Source organism: Bubalus bubalis, chromosome 14 (assembly GCF_019923935.1).
Source record: "Bubalus bubalis isolate 160015118507 breed Murrah chromosome 14, NDDB_SH_1, whole genome shotgun sequence".
NCBI lineage: Eukaryota > Metazoa > Chordata > Mammalia > Artiodactyla > Bovidae > Bubalus > Bubalus bubalis.
Window position 1 is genome coordinate 13,575,716 of NC_059170.1, and position 14,135 is coordinate 13,589,850.

Genomic DNA, 14,135 nt, shown 5'->3' on the forward strand with positions numbered 1-14,135 from the left:
GCCCCTTTCTCCTCTTGTCTTCAACCTTTCCCAGCGTAAATGTGGCTATAAGAAAATTTAAAACTATGTATGTGGCTTATTTGTGGCTTTGGTGGCAGCAAAGATTCGTTCCAATGGACATAAAAATACAAAAGAGGAAAAAAAGGTGAATCATAGAGAACTTCTCTTCGTCAAAAGACACATCTACAGTTTGAGAGGGCAAACTATAGATTGATAGAAAAAGTATAGATCATAACAGAGGACTCTTATTCAGAAATACAAAAAGATATAAACTTGCAAATATAAAGAATTCTTGACAAAAAAAAAAAGAACAATTTTTAAAATAGGCAAATGACTTGAATAGAAGCCTCATAGGGCCAATAAGCATATGAAAAGATGCTCAGCACCTTCTATTTATCAGGGAAATTAGGATTGTGAATTGTGAATTAAGGAGGGGATGTGAGAGTTGAACTGTAAAGAAAGCTGAGTGCTGAAGAATTGATGCTTTTGAACTATGGTGTTGGAGAAGACTCTTGAGAGTCCCTTGGACTGCAAGGAGATCCAACCAGTCCATCCTAAAGGAGATCAGTCCTGTGTTCATTGGAGGGACTGATGTTGAAGCTGAAACTCTAATACTTTGGCCACCTGATGCAAAAAGCTGAATCATTTGAAAAGACCCTGATGCTGGAAAAGATTGAGGGCAGGAGGAGAAGGGGACAACACAGGATGAGATGGTTGGATGGCGTCACTGACTCAAAGGACATGAGTTAGGGTAAATTCCAGGAGTTGGTGATGGACAGGGAGGCCTAACATGTTGCAGTCCATGGGGTCGCAAAGAGTCAGATGTGACTGAACTGAACTGAGTACACATCCATTGGAATGGCTGAAGTTTTCAGTACTCATGATATCAAGTCAGTTAGAACTCCCACGCACTGCTGCTGGATGTAAAAATGGTTGCAACTACTTTGGAAAAAGTTCTGACAGTATCCCTCAAAACTAAACATATAACCAACCTCATAACCTAGCGATTGCCTTCCTGTGTGTATATCCAGGGTAAGTGAGTGCATTTATATGAACATTGAAACCAACCCAAATATTCCTTAGCAATAGCATGGATAAATAAGTGGTGGGTAAATAAATAATTTATACAATAAAATACTGCACAGTGATAAGGAGAACAAAGCACATGCTATATGATTCCATTTGCATGAAACTTAATAACAGGCAAAACTAATCAATGGTGGTAGAAGTCTGAAGAGTGGTCATGTCTAGAAGGGGGCATGAGGATCTTCCAAGAATGTTGAAAATTTAATATAACTTTATCTCGGGGGGACTTCACTGTATATGTGTACATGTAAAATGTCGATAATTGCATGCTTGAGATCTCGGCGTGCTGTATGTGTGCCATACCTCAGTCACTTACAGCATTGTGTGGGTGTGCCTGGCCGTTCCCTGATGAAGACTATAGTGCATTTATTTCTGTAAGACCAGTACGTAAACTCAAAAGACATGCAGTAAATAACAGGGAAAGTTTAGGAAGGAAATGAAGTGGTAAGGAAGGAAGCTGGGTCATTAATCTAGTTTCCTTTAACCCGGACCCTGTTCCTTTGCTTGCTGTCCACTTGTCATAGTCCAAGCTCTGTTTGTTGGCTGCAAGATTGGGGTTGTGATTTTACTGCTCAGGAAAGGACATCTAGTTTGGGCCCTTCACTGGTAGCCATCTGGACAAGAGAAGTTAAGTCCAGGTATATGGAAAAAGAATGAGGCTTTACTTATATGATATAGATCAAGAATAACCCTTTATCTTTCCTTTGTAATCCATCTGTCTTCCGTGTTATTTAGCATTCAACCAATATTCATTGATCACCCACTGTTGTCTGGCTTTCTCAAGGTATCTAGCTACACCAGTGAGTAAAACAAATAAGGATCCCTGCCATTACAGCCTAGCGTGATGGGAGAAGACGGCAACCCACTGTGAACTGCCGCCGCCTCCTTTTCTTGTGCATAAGAATCAAGCAGAGCAAATATACTTAGAGGAAATCAAAAGCCGAGTCTGTATCCAGCCCCAGTTCACTGATCTTCCGGTTGAGCAGTGGGAAAAGACTTGTCATTTTAGATTAACTTCACAATGCCATGTGTCCAGGGGGACATAATGAATATGCGTAGCCTTTGGGAGCATCTGTCAGCGCCTGCTGATTTCCATACTTCTCTTCCACCATCTGCCCTGCTCGTCGTTTTTTTTTACTATCAGTTTTCTGCGAAAAGCTTGATTTAAGTTCTTAGAAAATATGTTTTCTGTAACGGTATGACTTTGGGATAGTTGAGCCCTAGAATGGGTAGACTGAAGGCAATGATAATGCAGCACAAATCATCCTTTTGGAAAGTTCTGAGAAGGAACCCAACTAGTTATTCTGAGAGTTAGGGTTGGGGTGTGTGTTCTTTTCATGCACTGTTCTAAGTCTCATATTGTGATAAATGCTAGATCTGGAAAAGTCATATAGTGCAGTTGAAACCACTGAAATAAAACTGCTCAACTGAAATCTTAGGAAGAACGTTTAACAGGAGTGTTTTTGTAAGTTTATTGTTTATTTTATTTTTATTTTTTAATTTCTGTTTAATTTTATTTGTTTATCTTTAGTTGTAGCATGTGAATTCTTATTTGCAGCATGTGGGATCTAGTTCCCAGTGAGAGGGAAAAAAAGTGAAAGTCACTCAGTCATGTCCAACTCTTTGCGACCCCATGGACTGTAGCCCACGAGGCTCCTCTGTCCATAGAATTCTTCAGGCCAGAATACTGGAGTTGGTCCCATTCCTATCTCCAGGGGATCTTCCTGACTCAGGGATTGAACCTGGGTCTCCCACATTGCAGGCATATTCTTTACAATCTGAACCACCAGGGAAACCCTAGTTCCCAGACCAGGGATCAAACCTGGGTCCCCTGCTTTGGGAGTACAGACTGTTAGCCATCGGACTATCAGAGAAGTCCCAAGTTTGTTGTTTTTTTAAATGCAAATTTTTTTAAAATCAAGTACTCCTCTGTAGAGATTTCATGGAGATTAGAAAATGTTGATGTGTATCTAGGGTAGAAAGGAAGTAATTAAATTGTTTCCAGTTGGGATTTGTAGTCAAAGGATGATCAGTAAAACAGAAAGTGATTTCCAGGTACAGAGGGGAACAGTGATACCACTTAGTAGAGAATAGTTATGCCTTACATTTGCCTAACGCTTACTGTCCAAAAAATGTTTTCACATGCCATCTTATCCTCCCAGTAACCTAGTGAGATATGTATTTTTAATTCTTATTTTAATAGATTTGAAACTAAGAGATGTTAATTGACTTGCCCAAAGTCAACAGCTGGAAGGTGTCAGAATTGGGGCCTTCTGCTTCTGAAGCCCCCAGACTCTTTCATATTACGCCTTTCTGAAAATTTTATGCAGTAACATGTGAGCAGTTTGGGCAGAGAAGGGAGGTCCCACGACCAATTTTAATAATGCTAAAGGCAGCTCTGAAGTCAAGAATCTGCAAAGCAGAGTAACTTCCCTGCTCACGTAGGAGGGGAAGCGGGAGGGTCGTGCACAGAGGTTAGACTCTACCATCTTTGCATCACTCTGAGCTGGCAGGATGGAGGCCTCTGTACTCAAAGGTGAACCTTTGGACCAAGTAGTATCTATTGTAGCATTTCTTGTAGAATTATTTCATGGCTTCTGTGGTGCCAGTAATCCACTCTCTCTCTCTCTCACCTCTGTCTTCAGGAGCCTCCAGAAGATGACGCAAACATCATTGAGAAGATCCTGGCATCTAAGACTGTCCAGGAGGTTGGTGGCTGATGTTTCTGGCTTGTGTGTCTCTAGCGCACATTACACCCTCTATTAAAAGATGTCTCTGGAATGGTCCTTCTCAGCTGGACCGAGAGCTAGGCAGAAGCGCTTTTGGGCTAGTTGACACTTAGGTTTACCTCTGTAGAAGATTTTAAGACATGAAATTCTTAAATGTTTGAGTATGACCCCAAATTGATGTTTTTCTTCCCTGTGATCCTACTGATAGGTATTGACCTCTTAGTTGCCACAGCTCACTGAAAGTCATCAAAGACCCAAGAAGAAGAGATGGGGAAAGACTCCCAGTGCAAACACCTTTTCCTTTCCATGTCTTCAGGGCTGTCATAGGGAACTTCTAGAGAAAATCCCTGGTGTGAAAGAGCATAAGAACATAATGTCAGGGAGAGCATGGTTTCATTTTTACCTCGAGGATTTATGAGACTTCCTCGCTTTGAGTGAACCCCTCTGGAGTGTGTGGGGAACAAGCAGGGGGTCGGGGGAGGGTAGGACGAGTTGGCAGGGACACTGGAAATGCATGTTCTCACTTTCACAGCAGCTCTCAGAGCCCTGGGCCAGTTGGGGTTTTTCAGCTGAGTGCCCTCCTAGCCCAGATCTCAGAGTGACACCAGGAGGATTTTTTTTTTTTTTTTTTTTTAACGTTGTAGCTTAGCTGTGTGTTCAGCCTTTAGAAAGTCTGCTCCAGAGCTGCCAAAAAAAAACCGACCTGGTAAAATACAAATATCCTCGAGAAATATGTTCTAAATGAAGAAGGAGCGCTTGATTTACCTTTTTCGTTTGGTACTTAAAGAGTGGTCCACAGGGATCTAGGCTGATAACGGCTTGCTTTGGGTTACAGGTCCACCCGGGAGAACCCCCATTCGACCTGGAGCTGTTCTATGTCAAGTATAGAAATTTGTACGTCTGTTTAATGTATTCTTTGTATTTGGATGTTATATGACTAAAGTGTCTTTCCCTCATCCCATCATTATCTTCTATATTTTCCAAGAATGGCCCCTAAGGTGTGACTCACAGACCTCAATTGGCTCAAGTTCACCTTAGGGGGCAGTGCCCAACTTTGTGTATAGAGTCACCTGGAGAAATTTTTAAAACTACTGAAGCCCTTGCTGCCCTCAAGGCCAGTTGACTCCTTCTCTGGGTATAGTTCCCAAGGGTTGACGTGTTTTAAAAACTCCCTGTGCAGTTCCTGTTTGCACACAATGTGGAGAATCACAGTCCTATAGCCTATACTTTTCTGCTCTCTTGCATTTTCCTTTTTTTCTCTGCTTGTGCCCACTTCCACTAATGTGCATGAATGCTAGCCTCCCTATACCTGCCCTGCCTCCAACCATGAGCCAGTTTCTCTAGAAGCCACAGAGTGACCAGTTGCTTGGAATTGCTGTCTTGTCCTGGTTCAGTTTTTGTCCTGAAGGGCAAGGCCCTTCTAAGTCCAGTCTCCAGCGGTTCCACAGCAAGCCACTCAGCTGCTGCTATGGTAGATGGTCACCCTGGTTAATGAAACTTTAAAGTCTGATTATTTGCTGGTTCTACACTCGTCTCACAATCTGTATGTCTTTGGATAGTTCCTACTTACACTGTAAATGGGCCACAATGGAAGAACTCGAAAAGGACCCTCGCATCGCACAGAAGATCAAGCGATTTAGGAATAAGCAAGCCCAGATGAAGCACATTTTTACTGAGGTGAAGCATTACTTATTAATTTGATCACTGCTTTTCCTGCAGTATTAGATCCCAGGTTTAAGTTTCTTTAAGTTGAAGTCCCATGCAGATCTATTGCTCAGGCGTGCCCTGATTTGAGATGCAAGTTGTCTAGATTTAAGTCAAAGAAAATGGAATAAGGCTCAAACTTTACAAATGATAACTCCTAAGGATCTGCATCTTGGTTACATTCTAGGCAAAAGGAATATGTTCACAGTTTTTTCATTTCCTTCCTCCCCCTCCCCAAAAGGGTAATTCCAAGAATTAATGCTTGGGTGTAAAATAGAAACAAAGCCAAAATGTTAGAAAATAAGTAAATAAATATATCAACTTGGGAATTTCTAAGTGTAGTAAGAGGAAGGATTGATGGATTTGGATATCAAAACATCTTTAGTGTCTATAAATTGGAAAATAACCACAAATCTTAAAGTAAGTACATATGTACATATATGTATTTCCTAACTGTATCCATGCATACCTACATACAACTGGGCTTCTGTGGTGGTTCAGACAGTAAAGAATCTGCCTGCAATGCAGGAGACCTGGGTTTGATCCCTGGGTCGGGAAGATCCCCTGGAGAAGGGACTGGCAACACACTCCAGTACTCTTCCCTGGGAAATCCCATAGACAAAGAAGCCTGATGCGCTACAATAGTCCATGGGGAGTCAGATGTGACTAACGCTTTCACTTTGGACTTCCCAGGTGGCACTAGTAGTAAAGAACTCCCCTGCCAGGAGCCATTAGAGATTCGGGTTCAATCCCTAGGTTGGGAAGATCCCCTGCAGGAGGGCATGGCACCCCACTCCAGTACTCTTCCCTGGAGAATTCCATGGACAGAGGAGCCTGGCAGGCTGCAGTCCATAGGGTCACGAAGAGTCGGACACGACTAAAGCAACTTTCCATGCATCTACGTATAAGGCATGCATTCTTATCCAGTATGGAAACCTTACTTATATTTGCATAGACACAGACATGATACACACTCATATACATATGACAAAAGCTTTAATGATAAAAAATGCTCTTATAATTCAAAAAGGAAAATACATAGAGACATAGGCATAAAAAACAGATGTATGGATACAGGGAAGTGGGATGGATTGGGAGATTGAGGTCGACAGACATACACTGCTGTATATAAATAGGTAACTAATGAGGTCCTATGGTATCGCACAGGGAACTCTACTCAGTGCTCTATGGTGACCTAACTGAGAAGGAAATCCAAAAAAAGAGGGGATTTATGTATATGTGTAGCTGGTTCACTTTACAGTAGAAACTAAAAATTGTAAAGCAACCATATTCCAATAAAAATTAAGAAAAAAAGAAAAGTACAAAATCCTAAATGGAAAAAAATGGACAGATTATTGGGGAATTCAGGAAAGAGGGGGAAATTATTTACTAATCATACCAAAAAAAAAAGTAATCAATTTCATTAGCAGCCAAAGAAATGCAAATCTTGTAGTTTTCACTTACCAAATACTGGAAGGTTTTAGAAATAAGCATCATCCATTGCTGGTGAAGGTGTGTGGAAAAGACCCTCTTGTCATCACAGCTGGGAGCATAACCTAGGATGCCCTCTCAGGAGAGCAGGTTGACATATGTCAAATGCCTCGGTATTTGCATAGCCCTTGTCCCAGCAGTTCTAATTCCATCATTTATTTTTAAGGAAACTATCAGATCTTGGAGCAAAGACTTAGCTATGATAAACAGTTTATGTTGGTGAAAAATTGAAAACAAGCATAACGTTAGGTAACAAATACTATTAAATTATGATACATTTCACAGAGTGTAGTACTGCGCAGCTAGTAAAAGTGATACTGGAGGACGATTATTAATGTCAATAGGAAGGGGCTTAATGTTGTAAACTGTTGTTAATTGAAAACGTTAGGCTCCTACAGCATGTGAGAGTTCCATTTTGGGGATGGTTGTTCTTCAGTCGCTTAGTTGTGTCCAACTCTTTGGGAACCCATGGACTGCAGCACGCCAGGCCTCTCTGTCCTTTACCATCTCTTGGAGCTTGCTCAAACTCATGTCCATCAAATCAGTGATGCCATCCAACCATCTCATCCTCTGTCATCCCCTTCTCCTCCTGCCTTCAATCTTTCCCAGCATTGGGGGTGAGAGTGGGAGGTGGGTGTGCAGGGGCGAAGAATCACCATAATAATGCTTAGAAAATGTCTGAGTTTATGTAAAAACACTGACCTAATTTTCTCTATTCAGTAGGATCGTGGTGATTTCTATTTTCTTTAACATGTAATTTTTCAATCTTATACAGACAACTTACGAAGAAAAAACAATATAAATTATTTTTTAAATGTAGTCACAAATACGCGACCTTAAGAGTGCACTCAGATGCCATCAAATCATAGCAAACTGCCACACATAACTTACCAGTTCATTGTTCGCATGGTGCTCCTTTTCCCGCAAATGCCAAAAACCTATTTTAGGACAGTGTCAGTAAGTGTTCTTTTTGTCCCAATATGGAGTCCTTTCTCTTTAGCTTCAACGTTTGGCCCCAGGCCTCTCTGGGCTCGTTGTAAAGCCTGTGAGAACTGTTTTTTATGGCATCATTCCTCTGATAGAGCATCAGGGAAAGGAAGGGCTGGAATTGGAAAAGCCGTCCTGAAGCCCTGTTGGACGCTCTCCCTGGGTTCCCAGAACATCGCACTCACACCTCTGTTTTAGCAAGGATTTGCAGCGTAGTGACTTGTTTACAGGTCTGGGTCTGCCATTCTGAGCCCTGTGAGACAGACAGGGCCTCGCCTTCCTTGTGTTTCTCTCCAGGACACCAGACGCAGGCTCTGTGCTCAGTCACTACTTGGCTGTGCCCAGGCTGGTGAGGAGGGTTGCCTGCTTAGACCCTGTAGCACTTCCTGTCTCCCTGGAATAAAGTCCAGACTCCTCAATGCAGTCTATGAAGCCCCATGAGTCTAGTTTCTGATTTATGCCCAAGGGAGTGATTTTTTTTTTTCTTCCCTTGGTTGGGTATTGAAAGAGAAAACTGTGTTAGGATGTGTAGAAATACCATAGTGGGAGTCCCTGGTGAGATCCTGGTGAGAATGGACAGTTATGGGAGGAGATTGGAGGCCACTATGAGAGGAAGGAAAATTGGGAAGTAGTTGCTATAACGCTGTCTTCGGTCTTGACCTGGTCGACAGTTTTACTCATAACTTGCATAAATGATATTCTTGTAAATAATAACCTAGTTCTGAATAGAGCTTCTTCATACACATTACTTCCAGCTGCTTTATGAGGTAGCCAGGGACACGTGTGAAGGAGAGTCAGGCTAGAAGGCTGAGCGTTTCCCACACCCCACAGGGCCGAAGGCCTGTTAACCCCTGACTCCTCAGCACCAGACCCAGCACTGGGAGAATGAATGAAGGAATCCAAGTTCAGGTTCACCTGGACAGGCAAGGATGAATTAAATCATGCAGATGGCAATAAGTAAATGTAATGGCTCACATTGGTATTGTAAACATCTTTACAACTTTGGAGTGGGGAAGATGACTGGATGGCAGCTCAAGGGACAAAGTTTACTGTGAACCAAGAGCTGATGGCTCAGTGGTAAATAGTCCACCTGCCAATGCAGGAGACCGCAAGTTCGGTCCCTGGGTTGGGAGGATCCCTTGGAGAAGGAAATGGCAACCCAGTCCAGTATTCTTGCCTGGGAAATTCCATGGACAGAGAAGCCTGGTGGGCTACATTCCATGGGGTCACAAAAGAGTTGCTTCAGACTGAGCGACTGAACAACAACAGCAAGAGTAGGGTGGGGCTTAAAAGGTGCCAGTAATCCTAGATGGCACCCTGCTTGCCATGCTCTGTTCTCTCCTGAGTATTGTGCTGATGTGGGTACTGGGATTCAGTGAGAGACTTTGTAAAGCCTAAGGGCAGCTGGGGAAGGACTGTTAACAGTGGGCAGAAGCATGTCTGAGTGATCGAGAGCAAAGGTGGACAGTGGATGCCCAGTGCTGGCGCCCCCCAGCACCCACACCCACAGGTGTCCACGCACTGCTGAACGCCCTTGGGCCAACTGAATAGCTCCTCTGCACTCAGCATCCTTTGTTTTCGTAAATCAGAAATCCTCCTAACCCTCACGATACCCAGGAGGATTAAATGACACAGTGTTGATGAAAGTGCTTGGCATGGTGCCCGCCCCACGGTCACTGCTCCACAAAGGTTAGCTCTGCATCATCGAGGGATCTGGAAACATGGCATCTGAAGAACACTGAACACCTGGGGTGGGGAGGTATTCAGATAGAGAGGAGAGAATCACTTGGCTACTGCTTCTATAGAAGAAGCAGTTCACTCCAGTGAGTCACAGTTCCAGGAGGAAAATTAGGCAGTAATTTGATAGTGATAATGATAAAGATTGTGATGCTACTACTGAACAGGCAGAGGTAAAGCTGTCTTGGCAGTGGGTCAGGTCTCAGAGGGCAATAAATTCCTGAACACGGGAATAATTGAATCCGAGGGTGGATTTGCCAGGGTTGCTCTAAGAAGTGTTCCTGTATAGATTGGAAGGTGAAACTATATAGCTCCTAAAGTGCCTTCTAGCTTAAGGGGCAGTGAGAACACCCCTGCAGTTCAGAGGAGGGCTTCTGGGCAAGAAAGACCTGGGTAAGCGTTCCGGTCCACGTGGCTTTGGGACCCTGGCCACAGGACGTATTTAACCTCTCTGAGTCAGTTCTCTCATCTCTAAAGTATTTACAGCACTTACTGCACCATAAAGTAGTTTAGAGGCTTACACGAAATCACTGGACACACACTGAATATTTCTAAATCTTGCTTATTACTGTTCTTATAAGTATACTTTGGGGAGGGGGGCCGGGGCGGGAAGCATGGTCTATTTAACCGTAAACAAGTCCTAAGAGTACAGCTCAATGAACTTTTACAAAATAAACACTCCTATGTAACCACCACCTAGATCAAGGAATAGAACATTATCAGTATCCCCAGAAGCTCCCCTCATGCATCCATCCAGTTAGTAACTGTTATTGGTGTGAAGAAGAAAAAGAAACTGACATTCCGGATTTCTGTGAGTTATCTCTGGAAATCCTCTTTGTGCTGGTTTTTGCTCAGTACTTAATAACCCTGGAGGAGGGCATGACAACCCATTCCAGTGTTCTTGCCTGGAGAATTCCATGGACAGAGGAACCTGGCAGGCTATAGTCCAAAGAGTCAGACACGACTGAGTGACTTAGCATGCATGCATTGAAATGACCAATAGGAAATCCTTACCCGTGGTGCAACCTGGAAGGTGTGGTTGTGCCTTTAAATGTAGTCCTGAAGGGCAGGATTTGGGGACAGTGAGAAAAGTTGGTGAGTTGACTTATTTAAGCAAACCTCCTTTTTTTTGTTGTTTTTTTAATTTATTGGAATGTAATTGCATTACAGTGTTCTGTTACTAAGACAGCCTCTACAATAAGTAGTGCTTGGGAAACTGGGCAGCTTTATATAAAAGAATGAAGTTAGATTACTTTCTAATATCATACTCAAAAATAAATTCAAAATGGATTAAAGACCTCAGTGTAAGGCCAGAAACTACAAAACTCTTAGAGAACAACTTAGAACAGTCTTGGACATAAATTGCACCTAGATCCTCTTGACCCACTTCCTAGAGTCATGGAAATAAAAATAAACAAATAGGACCTAATTAAACTCAAGCAGACCTTTTCATTCTGCATTCCCTGATAGAGCCCAGGGTGGGGGGGATCACTTAAAGATAAAACACTGGATGCTGGGCTGGCAGGAAGGGAGTCACTTCTTAGCTCTTCTTTCCCGTTTGCCTTAGCCTGACGAAGACTTGTTCAACCCAGACTATGTGGAGGTTGATCGCATCTTAGAGGTGGCCCATACCAAGGATGCAGAAACCGGAGAGGTGGGTATTTCTGTTTTAACTCTTCTAAAGTGTCTTCCTTGCTTGTCTCGTGTTTTGCTTGTTTTGTCAACACGTGGCCTCTGTTTTAATGGCCTTTGTGTGCTGTGTCATAGGGAGGGTTTCCTAGATCATCAGTACAGGATCGATTTCTCTAATGTAGTAGGAAGAACATAAGTGCCTCTCCCATTTGCCACCAGGAGGTGACGCATTACCTGGTGAAGTGGTGCTCACTGCCTTATGAAGAGAGCACTTGGGAACTGGAGGAGGACGTGGATCCTGCCAAAGTTAAAGAATTTGAATCTCTGCAAGTGCTCCCTGAAATCAAGCACGTGGTAACGTACCCATGTCACTATCTCGGGTGTCTCTTGTAATGCGATGATCCGGGGTGTCCCCCAGGCGGTTCCCCCGAGTGGTTTCTGTGGCATCTTACCGTTGGTTGTGCCCATTGAAACTGGGGTTCAGAGTATGTTTCTGCCCACATCATACTTTGCTAGCACTGGGTCAGCTTTAGGTCTGGGCTCTAGTTTGATGGATGTGACATTTAAGAAGCTTGCTTATGAGTTGTTTTCGTGGTGTATGGCTGTCAAGTGGGGTCAGTAAGATAGAAGGTGTAAGAAATGCCTGGCTTGGGAAAGAAGCTCCATAGGTTGTTGGTATCTTTTTTGTTTCCTGTTTCTTATCTCTTTCTCCGTCAGTGATCTCTTTTCTTTGGTTTTATCCTTTGCTTTTACTCAGAATATTCTTAAAGGGAAGAACTGTCCTTTATCAAAAGATCCCTAGGACTTGGCAGAGAAAACATAAGTTTTCCATATGTGTTGAATTGGTTAGTTTTTCTGATTCTGGCTTATTACCACCAAGCTGCAGAAATGTCATGGGGTACCTAGTAATTAAAAAGAGGCAGAATTGGGATAGGGCTCAGTTAAGGTGTAACTAATTTGGGAAGAGAATCAGAGATGTTAAAGAATATGGCTAAAGACTGGAATGATCAGTTTCTGTTTTTTTTTCTAAGTCACTTTTTTTTTTTTTGGCCACACTGTATGGCGTGCAAGATCTTAGTTCCCCGCTGCTGCTGCTGCTAAGTCACTTCAGTCGTGTCCGACTCTGTGCGACCCCATAGACAGTAGTCCACCAGGCTCCCCCACCTCTGGGATTCTCCAGGCAAGAACACTGGAGTGGGTTGCCATTTCCTTCTGCAATGAATGAAAGTGAAAGTGAAGTCGCTCAGTTGTGTCTGACTCTTAGCGACCTCATGGACTGCAGCCTACCAGGCTCCTCTGTCCATGGGATTTTCCAGGCAAGAGTACTAGAGTGGGTTGCTGTTGCCTTCTCCCTTAGGGATCAAATCTGTGCCCCCTACAGTGCGGGTGCAGAGTCCTAACTACTAGGCCACCAGGAAATCCCACCTCCCTCCCTCCCAAGAAAATCACATTTTTATATGAAAAACTGTTACCCAGTTCCTTATTGTTGTTTTTATATCGCTTGTCTTAATGACTAGAACATTCTGTCCCTAAAAGCTATTTGGTTAAAAATTGGTTGCTTGTAGGTAAAATAACAGACTTTTGGGAGAGCAAGACAGAGTGTCAGTAACGACTTTGCAAAGAGAGTAGCAGTCATTTAATAGTCAAGACCCACCTTGGAGACTCCAAATATCAATTCTCTTTTGAATTTAATAATAGCCACTGAAGGTTTTGGAGCCCTGGGGTAGGTGCTTGCCTGTCATCTGTGATACCACTGAGGAGCCAGCCAGACCAGGCATCGGAAACTTCTAGCTGATTTCAAGTCTCATCCTTAGATCACTGAAGTTTCTGGGCAGTAGGTGACATAAAACTAAAATCTGGAGAAAGCAGGAAGACCCAGAGGAGGGACTGGATTAGTGTGTGATGCCTCTGTATCTGGAGTGCTACCAGGGCAGCAAAGTAGAAACCTGCAGTGAAAGTCTATTCTACAGTATCTGTGATGCTAAAAGTGAGCCCCTTCAGTCTCTAGAGATGAGGAACATTCTGGAATATTCCCCATAGTGTCGGGTAGAGTGCCATTAAAATGAGTGACGTGAGCTTCAGGAAGCCAGGCTGAATGATTCCTAGGCGATAACAGTGTAATTTCTTTAAGGGAACAGAGCAAGAGAGTTTATATGAGAAGATCTTGGCTTAAAAGCTTTCTCTTTAAAATTATTTTTTTGACGTAATGAATTATTTCCCCTTACATTTCTAAAAGCACCTTGTACCTATGTGCTGATGTAATATTCAACAAAGTTGTATTTCAAGGAGCGTAGCCTAACTACAGCTACCGTAATTTTGTAGGTTAAGTTGTGGTATGTAAGTTTCTGAAAGTTTCCGCACTTCCAGGAGTCTAGACAGATTGAACCATTATACTTATCTCCAAATATCAATGATACAATATGATTGGGGATATTTTATTAAATCTTACATGCAAATGGCTTAGTTTTAGATAATAACATATTTTAGGAGTAAACTTTCTGTAATACCCCAAAGTAAAACTCCCAAACTAAAATTGCTGTTAGAAAAGCTACAGTCTCAAAATTCTCTATGTAACTACGGACATAGGTAAGATTTTTTTTTTTTTTTTTTTTTAATTTTTTGAGACCTTAAAAGTGTCAGTCTAGAGGCTCAATTTGTCTAGAAGCAAAATAATCAAATATATGTCCAAATAATAAAAAAACCTAAATAAAATTTTTAGATGGGCAGACTTAATACCTAAAAATTAAAAATTTCCCCAGATTAGAAATT

At 42.5% G+C, this 14,135-nt stretch overlaps 1 protein-coding gene across 10 annotated transcripts in view; it reads left to right on the forward strand.

The window, feature by feature from the left end:
- Window positions 1–14,135, forward strand: part of CHD6 (chromodomain helicase DNA binding protein 6) — a 201,717-nt gene that overhangs the window by 101,605 nt on the left and 85,977 nt on the right. For all 10 annotated transcript variants that reach the window (XM_044927646.2, XM_025263458.3, XM_044927647.2 and 7 more), the window contains 5 exons: window positions 3,732–3,794; window positions 4,651–4,709; window positions 5,375–5,492; window positions 11,302–11,388; window positions 11,586–11,720. In XM_044927646.2, the coding sequence (XP_044783581.2) occupies window positions 3,732–3,794; window positions 4,651–4,709; window positions 5,375–5,492; window positions 11,302–11,388; window positions 11,586–11,720 (462 nt within the window). The remainder of the gene's footprint in view (window positions 1–3,731; window positions 3,795–4,650; window positions 4,710–5,374; window positions 5,493–11,301; window positions 11,389–11,585; window positions 11,721–14,135) is intronic.